General features: G+C 39.8%; 1 protein-coding gene across 2 annotated transcripts in view; it reads right to left on the bottom strand.

Moving 5' to 3' along the window:
- The window catches only part of NALCN (sodium leak channel, non-selective), a 239,167-nt gene that overhangs the window by 18,068 nt on the left and 205,152 nt on the right, over positions 1-15,947 (bottom strand). The window contains exons 23-33 of one of the 2 annotated variants that reach the window (XM_063337098.1): positions 14,998-15,054; positions 14,500-14,620; positions 14,267-14,398; positions 12,266-12,433; positions 10,975-11,079; positions 10,158-10,264; positions 8,185-8,305; positions 8,002-8,100; positions 3,094-3,187; positions 2,452-2,558; positions 1,974-2,048 (exon numbers count right to left, since the gene is read on the bottom strand). In XM_063337098.1, coding sequence (XP_063193168.1) covers positions 1,974-2,048; positions 2,452-2,558; positions 3,094-3,187; positions 8,002-8,100; positions 8,185-8,305; positions 10,158-10,264; positions 10,975-11,079; positions 12,266-12,433; positions 14,267-14,398; positions 14,500-14,620; positions 14,998-15,054 — 1,186 coding nt within the window. The remainder of the gene's footprint in view (positions 1-1,973; positions 2,049-2,451; positions 2,559-3,093; positions 3,188-8,001; positions 8,101-8,184; positions 8,306-10,157; positions 10,265-10,974; positions 11,080-12,265; positions 12,434-14,266; positions 14,399-14,499; positions 14,621-14,997; positions 15,055-15,947) is intronic. The other variant, XM_063337103.1, reaches the window with a different exon arrangement.

Below are 15,947 nucleotides of genomic sequence, written 5' to 3' on the forward strand. Positions count from 1 at the left end.
TTACATTTCTTAAACCTAAAGTGTATATAAAGGGACACCAGTTTGAGGTAAAAGTTTGATTTTCCAGTTAGTTTTTTGCCATATGATGTTTTATGAAGCCTGACTACAAAATGAAGAATACAGTCTCTGAACCTCTAAATTTCATCTAAGGTACCTGAAGGTATCTTGCCTCACCTCTATCCGGTCAGCTGAGGTGCCCTAGAATATTGGAGATAGATGCATGGGGCTGGCAGGGATGACACAAGACCTGCAAACATCCCTGCCTTTTTGTAGCGGCTAGCGGAGGTAAGGGGAGATCAGCTAGGGTACCCAAAAAAGCTCTTGATGCCTTCAGTTATTTAGGCAACTGAACCTCACCCTACATCTCCCTTGATCACAGTGACACCTTAAACACCTACCTCACACGTAGAATTTAGACACCTTAAGTTGAGATGTCTATAATCTTGAACTGTGCAAATAGAAAATCACATCTCCCTCTATTCTGTGATCATCAGTGTGGCAACAAAGGTGAGATCTCCCAATTCTTCCTGTTCTTTTATACCACATACACTAAGGTGAGCAGCAGAGGTTTAAGACTGACTCAGTAGTCCTTAGACTGGACACAGGGCCATCAGCTATGCAGGAAGCTTCGGCCTTCCTCATGGACCACGTCTGCTAGCGGTAGCAGACCACGTACATCGCAGACTTTGTAACCAGACTATGCTGCATTAGGGAAGATCCTGGGCAGAAAGCTGCTTCCTCTGTCCATAAATCCTGCACACTCACAGTGTGATAGCTTGCCTGTTGAGACAGTCAACAAATTTTTCTTGGCTCTGACAAAGTTCCTTTGAAATTCTAGAAGTGTGTTTGTTTCTCCTGGCAGTATAAGAGAAAAAGAAGTATTTCGAAAGACATAGTTACTAGGTAAATTAAAACCCGTCTGTGTATGATACAAATCAAACTTTTCTGTGTTTGCTCAGTCTCTCAAGAGATATTGATTTCTCCTGGGTAGGGAAAAAAGACGCAACAACAGGGACATACTCTAGCTACAGCTGCTACAAGGTATTCACTTCATTGTTTATTCATCACTGCTGGCAAAACCTATCACTGGAACATAGGAACTGTCATATTGGATTAGAGCAGCGGGAAACGTAGCCTACTATCCTGTTTCTGATAGTGGTCAGTATCAGCTATTCAGAGGGGACTGAAAATAAAACACTCCACCACAAACTTACAAAAGAATCATGTACTAACCTAACCACAGAGGAAGCATCTTCTTTAACCTCATAAATGTGCGCTTTGTTACGCTATGGATATCCTTATACGTAAAAAAATAAATAAATATGCTTTCTAAAATGTGTTTAAGTCCTTAGATTCCAATCTTATGAGAACAGGCTAATTACGCTTTGCACAGTTGATTGTGGTGATAATTTTCTCATAGACAGAGAATCATCACCATACAGGATGCAGATCTGTGCAACAAAAAATACTGGAATTTGACATAGTTTATCAAAAGGTGTTAAAATGAAGTAAGATAATTGAAAAAAGCAAAACAAAACTGAGAGAGGTTTGATGACGTCACAACTACAGAATGGTGGGGATTAACGCACCCTGTTCCAAAGAATCAGGCAAAATAGAAATGGATCGAGCAGAACTTCCGTGTTCCAACACAGACCTTGTGTTGTACAGAGTGAATTTAATCTGACATGTTCTGCAAGAAAAGAGTTCACTGGGTTCACCAAAACACAAGTTGAAATGCTCGGAGTTGAATACATATAAAAGGACACAAAGCTGAAGGTGGTGAAGTATGACTATCAAAAATTAGAAGTTTATTTCTACAACACTTGTTTAAAGATAAGTGACATGGAGAGCCACAAATGTACGTGTTCAGAAATAAAAACCATAGCCACGAATGAGACAACATCCCTAAAGCCAAAACGACATACATGCATACTAGTCTTAATCTCAAAAAGCCATAAAATATATTACTTTACCTCAAGGACAAAAATGAAGGTGAAAACAACAGACATTGTTGCTAAAGGCACAGTCACCGGATCTGCAGCATCCCACTGAAATACAAAGAAAATCTGCTCATAGAAGAGTAGCTGTTAAACAGAACTACATGTCTATTCATTGCCTCAAACTTTTCTTGCAGGTTTTGTTAATGAATAGATTTCAATTTAAAATATATTCAGGCAGGAATGGCATCTTGGTGTATTCTTCTCTCACGGAGTTACAGCTTAACTGGAAATTAAAAATAGTGGACCAGGCTACAAAAAGGCAGAAATTGACTCAGCTCCACAAGTTACAATTAATCTAAAGTGATCTGTGCCAACTGAGACTGCTGTATCTAGAAATCATGTTTCCCTACATTCACCACAGTAATGCCTCAACTGATCATTAATTGGTGTTAGGCAAAGTGCAACACATGCTGTACTACGAAAACGAAACGCTTAGAAGAAACACAATTACCTTAACTGATAACAGCACAGACTGGGCCAGAACAAGTACTGCAATAGTTCTCTTAAAAAATGGATGCTGAGTTATATCATACATCTTAGCTCTAAAGCCATCGTTATCTGAAAAAGAAAGAGTTCGAGGGGGAGAGTTAAAATACACAGTGGTATTTTCCCCCTATTTCTTGACATATTTTCCATGTTCATTAGTGGCAAAATAATCCTTTACCAGTTTCAAAATACATTTCTAATTTTCTGCTACAATTTTCCATATCAAATAGAGCTTCTGAATATATAATTTCAAATACTGAACACCAGTGTTGCATGAAGGCTTTGGTACTTGTAGGGCAAGTGCATCATTCAACTGCTGTCAAGTTAATACATTCCATTCACATCATTAACAGCCAACTGCAAATATTTTTCACTTAGAAATTCACTTTTTCATTAAGGCTTATCCTAAAACCATCGAAGCACAGTCTTTTTTTGGGTTGATTTTAATAGCCTTATGCAGAGATCTGTAGTTGGAGCCTCTTTCCACATTAACTTATGCACAACCTCCTAGTGGCCTCACGATTACAATTTTAATTTGAATCGCAGACTCCTGGGGAATTACGAACACTAGGGCTCAACATGAATAAAATCAAAATATCTTTGATACCCGGACGAGGTGGGAGATGAAGAGGTTGTGCTATCTTCAGTCTGCTTTTCAGATCTTCCCATCGCCTCTGATCTACAGTCAGTAAAGCCGTCCCCTTAATAAACAAAGAGAATCGTATAAAGCTTTTGTCATACAAAAGCTAGAACATTTAATGCTGTAAACATGAAAACAACATTCTCTTTGGTGCCTGAAATGAAGTTACATACGCGAGCCTCCTTAAATAACACACTGTTTGGGTAAAGGAGTCTAAAGTATCAGCTGGTACTCAAGAGGATTTCTGGATGCATTAGCTGTGAGTTTCTGGGACTCAACTCAGCAGGCGCGGTTGTTGCTCTTTGTAGCCGCAGCCCAGTGTGGGCAGTGAAACACTGCAGGAGGTCTTCCATTTGACTGAACATCATTTGCCAGGAAGCGCTGTTTTAAAGAGTGGTCGATTTTGTCCAGACTTTGCTGCAGAAAATCCTGCGGCTTGTCAGTGCCGCTACGGTTTCTCAGGGAATGAGCCCTCTAGGAGACCACTGCCGCTCTCCACAGCTCTTCTGCTTGGGGTGTAATCGAAATCAAACAATAGTATGCTATGAATCTACAACAGTCTCCACAAAGGAAGCACAAGGAGAGGTGGAGACACACCTTTAGGGCAGGTGGTGGTAGATGGTAATGTGTGTGTTTTCATAATACAGGAAGAAAAAAGCAAACCCCAAACAGAATTCACCGTTATTTAAAATGACCTTCAAAACAAAATGAGGCCATCATCACTTCAGAGAACTGTAAAATCTCATGGAAGGAGTCTGGAGTTACAGAAACAGCGGAGACCATTTCAAGGTAAATGTCACAAGCCTGTCTCCCAGACACTCATCTGTTCCCCCGGTCAGCACGGAGCCGCACCGAGCTGGGCAAGGGCTGGTGTGATCTCTGGGGCTCGCCTGGGCATTGGCTTGTGTAGGCGCTGGAACTGCGGCTGGCTGTGCGGCTGATAAGGTCCAGAGAGCTCCCTCTCAGTGGACATAATCTCTTTATGGAGCTGCGTCCCCTAACGGCACCCTGGGAGGAGGTGCCTTCCGACACGATGTGGGCAAAGTGACTGATGTAAGGATGCCTATGACTCGGGTCAGGCCCAAACTGTACCATTCAGAAACTGCAAAGAAGACAAAAGGTGGCAAAAAAAGCAGACTTTTGTAAAATTTAGAAATAGTGATGACAAGTGGCTCTGCTGCTCAGAAACTACCACTTCCACTGGCGGGATCATTGTAAGGGGACCACAGAGCAGAGCCCCGCGAGTGGGACTGCTGGTGGAGGAGCTGCGTTTGCATTCGGACTTCAGCTCAAAACTGCCAGGTAATACTTGAGTCGATCACATCTTCACTGCTGATGGAACAGGTGGCCCTTGAGAGCTGTGGCAAGTGACAGGCAGGGGTTGGTGGAACGCTTTGGGCTCCTGCCCTGTTGCTGGGACAGCTGAGGACCCAGCTCAAAACTGCCCATGGTACTTCCCAGTCTGACCCAGTCCCAGGCCTGCAGCTCCCACAGCTCACCTGAAACACTATGACATATCAGAAATATTTTGGGTTTTTTTTGCTTGTTTGTTTGGTTTTTGTGGCTGTTCTCATGTAAAATAGTGCCCAACTCTGACCCTCCTCACCAGCTCCTGGCACTACTCTAACCACGTATCAGCCATGAACTTTCTGAAGCCAACACCTACTTAAAACACTTAAATAGCTCAGCCAAGTAACTTGTTTAAAGAAGATGCAACTTAACCTCCCACAGTGGACTATTTTGCTCTTTTCTTTCTGGAGTAATTGGCCTTCTCTCTACCTTACTTCACTTTTTTTTCAGTTCCTGGCCATTTCTTCACTCTATTTGAATGTTGATTGTGCTGAGATTTTTTTCCCCACTGCACAATTAACTAACCTATTAATCTTTTCAACTGAAATCTGAAGACGTTTTCTTTTCCCTATAGTAAATACATAAAAATTAACAGGTATTCAAGAACAAAGAGAGAAAACCAAACATTACATGCTGCAGTAGCTACCTGAAATTACTAAGAAACAACTGAAGAAGCTGAACCAGATGACATTATTCACAAATAATTTATACTGACTGTCTTTTTAGTACCATGTAAATTCTATAGAAATATTGCATGATGTTCCTGTTGTGTCATTTACAGAGAACTGTTATTAGTTAGTAGCTTCTCTGATGTTCAGACTAATGCCTTCCCTGTATTCAGATACGGAATTAAGGGACTAGAGCATTCATACCTGAAAAGGTGGTTATAGTTTGAGGAAAACGTACAAGCAGAGAAAACCACCCCAAAACGATAAATGCAAAAATTAGATAATTTTCTGAAAACAATGGGAACCCTAATTCAGGCCCTACACCTCAGACTTCCACATTTACACTGGCAGCTCATGCAGGGGCAATCTGGGCTAAGATGAATTGTTTAATTATCTCCTGTGATCACAATCCTTATAAGCCTCGTGTTCACACCTCCCTAGTCCTTCTCATTTTGAATCACACAAACTTTCAATTTCCACATGAATATGAGCTGTCCTGTGTCTTTAAAGCTGCATATCTAGGAGGAGGGAATGAAATATGAATCTGATACGCAGTCACATACAATTAAGGGCTTTTTTCCCTCATTCAAGTTCATATCTCAAACCTTAAAAAAACCCCACAAGCCACTGGTGAAAGATTTACACTGATATTGTGGATAAATCACTTCAGAAGTAACCTGTGGATTGGCCCACATAACCTTATTCCACGGTTGACTACACAGGTGAATATCACGTTATGAGTTAATGACATCTCACTAATTTGTGAAAGAAACCTCACAAGCTGCCTTTGCAGGAGACAGGCTGACACAGTGAACTTGATCTTGTGCGTGACTCCAATGGAAAGAGTGGGAACTAAGAGTGAAAACACTGTTAGGAGATTGACAGCACGTAGTATGATCAGGTCTACCAACACAAAAGCATAGTAAAAGTCATACTAGTAAGGGCAAGGATCCAGCTGCTCTGGTACCTTTTTATTTCTATGACAATGGCCAAAACCATATGCCTGTTGGTGGAGCAAGGCCACCCAGAGCAGCGAGTGGCTCCTGATGACTCTCCATTGCCTACAGAGCTGGCTCAGAATTCATGACACACACATTCAAGGCCACATGCAAAACTAAAGGGGAAATGCATCACTTCCTTGCTCCTCAACACCACGGGCACCACACCTCAACAGGGTAAAGGAAAGATTTTGATCAGCCATGGTCAAAAGGTATTTAAGATCAAACTCTGCAATGTGATACTTCTCCTTCTTGCTTACACTCGTGCCTGTGAGCAGGTGTAGAAAGTGTAAAGGGGAATGAAGAAACAATTTATATGACAGAAAAGCTCAGCTAACATCTCAGTAGAGTTCCATGAACTATGATGTACATGACAGAAACATACATTAAAATAGTTTTAGCCTTTCAAATAATATTTGAATGACCTGTAATTTAAATAAAATGACTTAAGTATTTTTTTCAAGACTTGCCAAAAAATATTTTTTACTCATCAGTGTAACGCAGAAACATTTGAAGGAAAAGTAACATTACAAAACTAAACAGGAAGGGAAAAAAGCATCTATGAAAATCCAGTGGGATTTTCATGCTGGAGAAATTTCAGCTTTGTTAATTCACTAGTCAAAATCTAGCGAGTAAGAAAATAATTGAAAAGCATACTGCTCCTTTTTCTCCAGAACAGATGTATTTTAACAAGAATGATTGCACTTCATCGCACCAAAATTACACTGGAAGCATGCAGGTATAAAAATACCTTCTGAACAGCAGGGGTTTTAGGCTATTTATTTGGCTCACAGCCCGTTTGACTTCAATTCATGATACCTTGCTCGCCCGCACTGGACACACAACAGTGTGCCGCTCAGCTCCCTTCCAGAAGCAGTCAAGTGCTTTTCTTGACGGGCAAACCCAACTGTTGTCCTTGCTACAGAGTTGGGGTCAGGGCCATAGCAGGGCCACGGCCAGCACCCAGTTTGTCTCCAGCACTAGCACACTGGCTTCTTTTCCACCCCCAAGTCCCAGAGCACACAATCATCCCTTCCCTCCAGTACCTACAGTGATAAAAATATCACTGTAGCTAGCTGCAACACAGACATCTCATTATTTTTGGGCACTTTGAACCGAAAGATGATAAAAATTAATAATTGTGTCTTGGTGCCACAGGGGCGCCACAAGAGGTTCAGAAAAAAACAGTCATATTAAGGGCCGTGCAGTGTGTACGTGGCAGTCCCATCCAGAGGATGCTATCATTAGGAAGTGCAGATGTGAGCTGCTCTGTAACGCTTCACCTGGGGATGGGTTTTTCTACTTTTCAGGGTAATCTGCAAAGCCCATGTGAACTGCAGTTTTTTCCTAGAACACTAGCTAGTTTTTTGTTTCAGTGATAGACAATTAATTTTACAAGGTACTCTGCTGCTTGACAGGAAAAAGCCATGCAGCTTTACTTTGGATCTGAGATACTGCAATTGCAGGGCTATAATGAGGCCCGTTAGTTGTAACACGTACAAGCATAACATGCCTTTTCACCTGCTACCGCCTGTATGCCTACATCGAACTAAAACAGCAGAATGTGGAGCATCTGTAAATACATTGTGCTTTAGGTTCAACTTCCATCTGCCAACATGCCTGCGTTGTAAATAAACTCAGACAGCTTTGAAAGAGTGTGTGATGGATTGCTATCATCCCAGGCTTGAGTTTTGTAGCAAATATGGATCAGGTGTGGCTGAAGCCACTTTCGGGCTTGCAGGCTTGCTTTGTAACTCAGTTTTAAAGGCAGTTTTATGAGGTAGCGCAGACAGTGTAATATCAGTTTCGAGTTTCTTACAGAGCCAGTTCTACACATGATAGACAACCTCACTCAGTACCTTGTTTTCATTGAAATTAGCGATGACAACTCCAACAAAGAGGGTCAGTCCAATCATGCAGCCAAGGAATACAAAAACATGAATGTAGATTCCATGGATCTGAATAGACAAAAATACGATTAATCATTAAAACAAATCAAAGTATGTGCTGTAGAATTCAAAGACTCTGATGTGTTTCCTTACCGGCCCAACGCGATGAATAATAACATCTCTGACTTCCACCCAGCCTTTTAATGAAAGAACTTCGAATAGTGCCAGCATTGCATTCCCCACATTGTCAAAATTAAAATTCCGAGGATTTGCCCTGAAATGCAGTACACAAATAGGTGTGACTTCAGCAATACAGTTGTTCTTTCTATTTGTTACTTTGATTCTTCATAGTCTAACTAACATTTAAATGCCTTGCCATGTTCAGGTGAAAGCCTCTGGAATATATCATTCAAAGTTCTGTCTCAAGAATAACAAAAGAATAGCAACAGCAATAAATATGTGCAGCATAATCTTTCTTGATCCCTATTTATGTTTTATTTTGTTATTCAAAATCTGATTCACAGTAATAAAATTTAAAACATGTTGCTGCATTTTAGTGATTTTGTCAATGAAATTAGCAAAATACAGCACTCATTAAAAAAACGGATCTGATGGCATTGGCTAAATTCTAAAATAAATTTACCTGAAGGAGGCCAGTCTCAAACCCACATAAATCATTCAGAGCCCAAAGTCAGTGACATTGTTTAGAAAATGTTGTTCCTTATTTCATTATCATCGGGAACTGATGCTCTAAAGCAAAACTTACTGTGAGGACATCATATCTGCTTGCCTTTCTTATACCACATGCTCTGACCTTTTGTGTCAGTTGAGATTCAAGGGGATGTTTCCAGCTGAACATTTTAAGTATCCTTTTTGGGATAGGTTTGCACATTGCTCTACCTCTACAATCCCAGACAGGTAATCCAAGATGCCCAATTAATATTCAAGAATTTACAAGGTAAGTAGTTGTATTCGAGAAGAATTTGTAAGTGCTTGGTGCTTCTGAAAAATCCAACATTCAGTGAAAAAGAGAGCTCTCAGACGTAGTTCTTTCTTTTAAATTTGGTCCTTATACATCTGGCTCTTGAAAATCTGGCCTGACACAGCCAACAGGTGGTATAAATATCCTTGCAGTAAAACATTTTTTTGCAATAACAAAAAATTTCCCAAAGTTTACAGTCATGCTGATTAGGACAGTTTTTGCTTATTTCTGGATCAAGCTGAAGAGGATTGAATTTGCTTACTTGAGGAAGAATTTGTTTGAAGCATACAGAAACAAAGACTTCTGCAGATGTCAGAGTTTCACTGACTGTTCAAATCACAGCACATTATTTCATTAGTGTAGGATGGCTCTGAATCTACCACTGCTGGTACATCCTTTATCCACGCACAGAGTCAATTAAAATAATTGTGGATGTTTAGCTGATTTTGCAAAAAGCCAACCAACTTAAAAATATAAACAATTAAAGAGAGGGGGATTTCGCCTGTTCAGGCATTGGGAAATATTAAATGGACTTTATCAGAGTACTAATCATAAACATAAAGTTAGCTCTTCAGTCATGTTTTACTGCACTACTGCACCAGATACACCACAAGGATTCCCTGCGCTGGAAAGGGAAAGAAGCTGCTAGCTGGCATGGTTGACAGCCATAGAAGAGAAAGACTGGGTTTAGGTATGACTTGCTCATTGGTGTTTTTTTTGTGGGTAGCTGTAGGCAGGTTGATTTCCATTTCTTTTTCTTCCCATCTTTTCCTGTGTATTCTTAGGTTCTGCTGTTGATGTATGGCTCTCAAGATGTCTTCACAATAGTACTAAAGCACAATTAAGTGATAATTTTGGTTCAAGTCAATAACTCCCGCTGTAATAGTAATCATCTCTAATTCCTATCTAGGTTGAGCACCTACAAGTATTTTATTCCTTTCTGCTTTATGAATAGAACAGCAGGTAAGTGGAAAAGTGTCATATATCTGTGTTTTTACTAAATATACCAGAATTTTTACCCTTATTATCATTTGAGTTACAATAAAAACCCTCCATCAGCAGTTTAATGCCATGACATTTGAGGCATTTTATATATCAACAACTGAGTTTTTGAAGAAAGATAGTCCAATGTGTAGCAACTCACCAGACTCGTGGCACCCAAAATCCAGGCTTTTTCTCTCCAGGTCTTAACTTTAAATTGAGATTTTTGGAAACACTTACATTTATTCTGAAGATGCCATGACAATCTTCCTGTAGTGAAATAAACCACAGCCTGAGATTAAACAATGGCCCGTGAGAGGTGCCAAAATGCCAGTATAGACAGCACATTTGCCATGATGGGGAGGCAATGTAAACAGAAATGAAGGGTTATTCACAGGTCTGGGTTTAATAGTCATGGACGCTTACCCAAAGGAAAAACGCATCTTAGGAAGGACTCAAAAACTCCTTCTCCTTCCAGGACTGAGAGTGCTTTTCATTTTGCAAGACTATCTGGCCTTTCACCTCTTCCCTAAAAACCACCGCTCTCTCTAGGTGATGACGACATTTCTCCAAATGGAGTACGAAACACTATTAACTTTCTTTATGTAACCTACGTAGCGTTCCCAGTGTTTTGGACTCCAGCAGCCTAACCTATTTTATAGCTGCTGACCTAGGAATGCAAAGATGTCATGTTCATTCCATGGTTAATTCTGCGAGACATCCAGTCCTTTGCAGATAATACAGCTTTTTCAGACAGTCCCAGATATTTGAACTTGCTTTACTTTTTTACATGAAAACCCAGCCTCACCCTCACTCCCTCAGTCCTTTATCACCATTCCCTCCATCGTCATGCTTCGGAACAAGAAAGTGCCCAAGATCTCCATCTCTCAGTTGACAGCTCTGATGGCCCCACTAGCTTTCCCCAGCAGGCAGAGAGAGCCCAGCATACGATTATTTCGAAGCAGGAAAGCAATTCTTACCCTAGAGATGATGTGTGGATCATTGCATTTCGCCAGTTTTCCAGCAAATAGCTGCACTCCAAAGCTTGCGAAAACAAGCATTAATGTCAGCAAAAGAATAGAAACCTGTAAAGATGAAGTTAGGCTTGTCAAGCTCTCCTCCTGCAGGCTTGAAAAAGGGGGTCAGAGCCTTCTGTGAACTGCAGGGAGGATCATTTTGTTGTATACACCGGGAGACAAGGCTTTCATAACCGACATGTTACTTTAGGTTCTGATCCAGTAACCTGGCGCTGTCTTATTATTCATATTATTATTATTACCATATAATCTAAGAATTGTAGATAAGGATAAAAGCTTTTTTGCACTCAGTGTGCAACCTTGCTAAATTCTGCATGCATAAGAACTGCCATTCACTTTAAAGAGAACTCTTCAAGTACTTAAATATGTGCTGCTTCTCTTTTGCTGAATCAGGCTTTACTAATTAATCTGAATAAGCCATTGTTAGATATATAAATCCAAGATAGCTACAATAAAGATATGCATGAGCAAATTATGATGTAAATATCTTTAATAGGATACAGTATCTATGAAATGGTAACTAGCTTTATACCTTTTGTCCTTGTTCTATTACTGCCTGCAAATACTTTGTAGCTTAGCTTTTTATAACAACCTGACCTAATACAGTATTCTGTTCAGGAATAAAATGTCTGTTGTTTAGGCTGACGCATATCACTTAGGGAAAGTTGAGTCCCAAGACGATAGATGAGGTTCTTCTGATGAAGAAATCACAGACTATTATTATTATTATTACTGCATAATAATGATAATAATAATAAAAACAGTGACATAACAATGAGATCCAGATCTGTGATGGAAAACTGCATTGTCTCTGGTTGTCCCTCAAAAAACTTGGATATAGAGACCTTCAGCTTGGAAGCCAGGTTTACTTTTGTTCTTGCAGAGCTGCCATACCCTACTTCTCATCTTCCTTTCCCCAACTAGAACTGTGAATATGGGTTAGATTTTATTTCAGTAGTCCTTGTATATAATTATGGACGAATACATACTGAACAAATAGTATAATTTATAAAAGAATTATTACAACAGCATTATTCAGTATAAATGTAAATGAGTTACTTATATTCCTAGTTTTTAACCTGTTCTGTGGTCATCTGCAGTGGTAGCTACAATGAAAAGTAAATAGACAACAATGGAGAAAAGATCAAGAAACATAAACCTTATAGCAAAATGGTATCTTATTACTCCTCCATATCTCCTTTTTAAGAACAAGAACAAAACAATTGGCACATACCAAAAAGATTTCCTTAAAGCCACTAAACAGCTCTCTCACCACTTTCCTCATCTGAGGGACCAGTTTGAAAATTCGAAGAGGTCGGAGGCAGCGGAGCACCATTAAGAGCTGAGCCCCAGATTTGGCAGGGACGTTCTGAGGCATCCAGCACAGGAATATCAAGCTTACCTTGAGGAAACAGAGCAGGAAAAGGCAAAGAAGCATTAGGCTTACAATGTCTTACTTGACATAGGCACAGCACAGAAGATGTGCTATATAAATATATAAATAAGCACTCCTCTTCCTTAAAATTAAAAGGAAGATCAAGGCAAAAGAAGCCTAATTTAGCAAAAGGACTTGGATCTCCTGTGCCTAGATGATTGTCCTAACTAATGGACATCAGCTTCAGCCTCTGTCTTCCCCTTTGACTCGAAATCTGTTTTATTCTTTTCAGCAGATGAAACAGTTCCAGAAGAAGAAATCAAATTGGCTGATTCAGAGCATAGACACGGACTATATTCTTGTAGCAGGCAGCATCATTTCTCTCCCCCCTTCTCATTTCAAACACAGACTCTACCCTGAAACTGAGATATCCTCACCTGCAAACTCTGTTAACAGTTTCCTTGCCAGTTTTCCCTACCACTTTGTTACAGGCAAAAGTAGTTTTGTCACTGTGTGGTTTTACCACACAGATATTATATATACATTTGGAATGTATATAAAATGCTGTTTTCAAGCAGCGTGGTTCTGTCTTGTAGCCTGAACGATCTCTGACAGATAGCTATTGATTATAAAGTCTGTCAATTACTTTTTATCTTTTTTAAAAAGTATTTATAAAGTCAATGTTGTTATAGGGGGACAGAGGTGAGAAAGTTACAAAGAGGTAAGCACACAGAAAGTGGAGGATCAAGCTGACATCATCAATACGATTTAAAACATAATATCATTTGTTAAAAACGACAGTGGTAAGAGACAGCCACCCCACCAAAGCAAAATTTGCCAGTGCTCCTCACTTTCTTTCATATTCGTTTAAGACGACCACAGGCACATTTGGAATATCCAAACTACACCACCTAAATTTTCCTTCAGATAAGCAGAGGGATTCAGAGGGATTTCAATGACCTAATGCACATACTGATTATGCATACCACAGTAGGAGTTTTGTTGAAGTATGCACATTTTTATTTATGCTAACAACGGAATCTTTGATACAAATTGATCGTGACAAATTTTATGCAGCACATCTGTCCGGTGGATTAATCTCTGAAAGATTTAATCTAAATCCATCAAAGCCATTTTGCTTAGTGATTTCTTCAGTTAGAAAATGTTTCATACTGTATTATACTGAGCACTGTTTTTGACACGTTCTGTGGTGTTTATTGTCATATGTGAAGGGGAAACGGACCCCCTTCTCTTGTATTTGAATGGAATGCAAGAAATCTCCAGGGGACAAAGAAAACAGTAGAACAATTTTTTCCTGCGAACCAGTACTGATAGGTGTGGAATACAGAAAGACGCTGCTTTGCTTTCTTTCTGCCATAGCAACACCAGCAACAAGGATGTGCCCTTCTGTCAAATGATAGAGGCTTTTCAAACATCTTCTATAAAGCAGGAGAACTGTCAAGAGGGGAGGAAGCAATGAATGGCTAAGAAATACGTAAAATAAAAATTCTCCTGCTTAAAAATACCAAAGCAAGGTCAGAGACCTCGAGGTTATTTTGGAATGAAATGAAGTCTGACAATTAAAACAGATCAACAAATAAACATTTAAAAGGGGCCATACAGTGGCCCTACACTAAGTTGCCAGGTGCTTATCGAATGTCAGTGCATTTTTAGATGTCTAAACAGGTATTTGGACACACGGACTGCACACGAAAACAGTGGTGTTTGTACACTAATTACACTACCGCATTTGCACCAAGGTGCAGAGCCAAACTTTTTAACATTAACAAACATTTTATATATCCAAAGAGATCAAAATTAAGAATGCTACAGAAAATTCCCACAAATATAAAAACTTACAAGATATATAAATATGTCCATAACTCCTCCAAAGTCCCTAATAACAGCTGTTGGTGTAAAAAACAAGCCATCTGCCATAATCTTCAGATTAAGCTCAATGCTCATGAATATTACAAAAACATATTCAGCAATCTGAAATTCAAAGCAGAGAACAGTCATAGCTTAGGAACAGGCAGTGGAGAAAAACAAGGTGGCTGTGCTTCATTAAATGTAAAATGGTTCACCGACAGTACCTGGAGTGTTGGAGCATGCATAACTCTTCTAAAGGGGGACTCGAACATCATGGAAATGCAGGAGCATATAGTAACAATGATCATGACCCAGTCCAGGTAAGTAACCAAACCCAGCAAGTCACTGTGAACAATACATAAGGATAACCATTACAGAAATTCCAAGAGTGCTGTGTCCCTTGAATTGTGCCTACACCACAGTTAAGCACTTTCCGATAAAAAACAAATTCAGCTGAGGAGTGTCAAAGATTTCAGTATTTCAGAAATGCGTAGTAAAACGAGGGAAGTGACATGCAAGAGAAGAAGAAAAGAAGAAAAATCCTCTTCCCATTCATCTTCCTCCCCAAACAACTCCATAGAAAGAAAAACCTTTTTTGTGGGGGAAAAAAAAAAAAAAGAAAAGAAATATACATGTGCATGCACAGATACATGCATGTGTGTGCTCACACACTTATACTGCAGGCTTATGTGACCAAGCAAAGTTACTTTTGCAGTGCTTACTAAAGCTGATGGTATTTGGTATTTTTCACAGCTCCAGTAACAGGATCTGTTTTAGAACTATAAAAAGAAGAAAAGATACAGTCATTTCCATTTTGTTTTAGTCAGCATTATAATTATACCATGCATCCATCACCTCAAAATAGTTTATATCCAAAATCAAGGCTACGTTTTATCTTGGCTTAATTTAAAACGTCTGTGTAAGTTTCATTTAATTCTATGCCACTTTAATCATATTATCAAAACAGCTAGTATCACTTTAATTCACGGCCTACCTGTAATTCCTCTAAAGATTCTTCAAACTGCTGATTTTTTGGATCTTGCTTTTGTAAGCAAGGACTTAGTTTTGTATTTTGCTTGGGGTGGGGGATAACCTGCCACTGAATTTTGTTCCAAAGTGCTTCCTCAGGAGTTCTTTCTACAAAACCTCTTGGACCATATCCTCAGCTGACACAAAAATAATCCTTCCACAAGTCCTATTTCTTTATAGAGTCACAGAATCACAGAATGGTTTGGGTTGGAAGGGACCTTGAAGATCATCTAGTTCCAACCCCCTGCCATGGGCAGGGACACCTCCCACTAGACCAGGCTGCTCAAAGCCCCATCCAGCCTGGCCTTGAACACCTCCAGGGATGGGGCATCCACAACTTCTCTGGGCAACCTGTTCCTGTGCCGCACCACCCTCACAGTAAAGAATTTCTTCCTAATATCCAATCTAAATCTCCCCTCTTTTCAGTTTGAAACTGTTACCCCTCGTCCTGTCATTACACTCCCTGATAAAGAGTCCCTCCTTTTATTACTTCTTCAATTGTTTTCTGATGAATATTTCTAGATTCTCCATATCTGAATCTTCCTGTGAAATTGCTCCACCTACATCCAGAGAGAGTGAGAACCACTCTGTAAGTAATAAGCACATATCTAGGCGAAATGAGTTAAATTCTTGCTCCAGCAAC

The sequence above is a fragment of the Chroicocephalus ridibundus genome, chromosome 1, assembly GCF_963924245.1.
Source record: "Chroicocephalus ridibundus chromosome 1, bChrRid1.1, whole genome shotgun sequence".
In the NCBI taxonomy this organism is placed as follows: domain Eukaryota; kingdom Metazoa; phylum Chordata; class Aves; order Charadriiformes; family Laridae; genus Chroicocephalus; species Chroicocephalus ridibundus.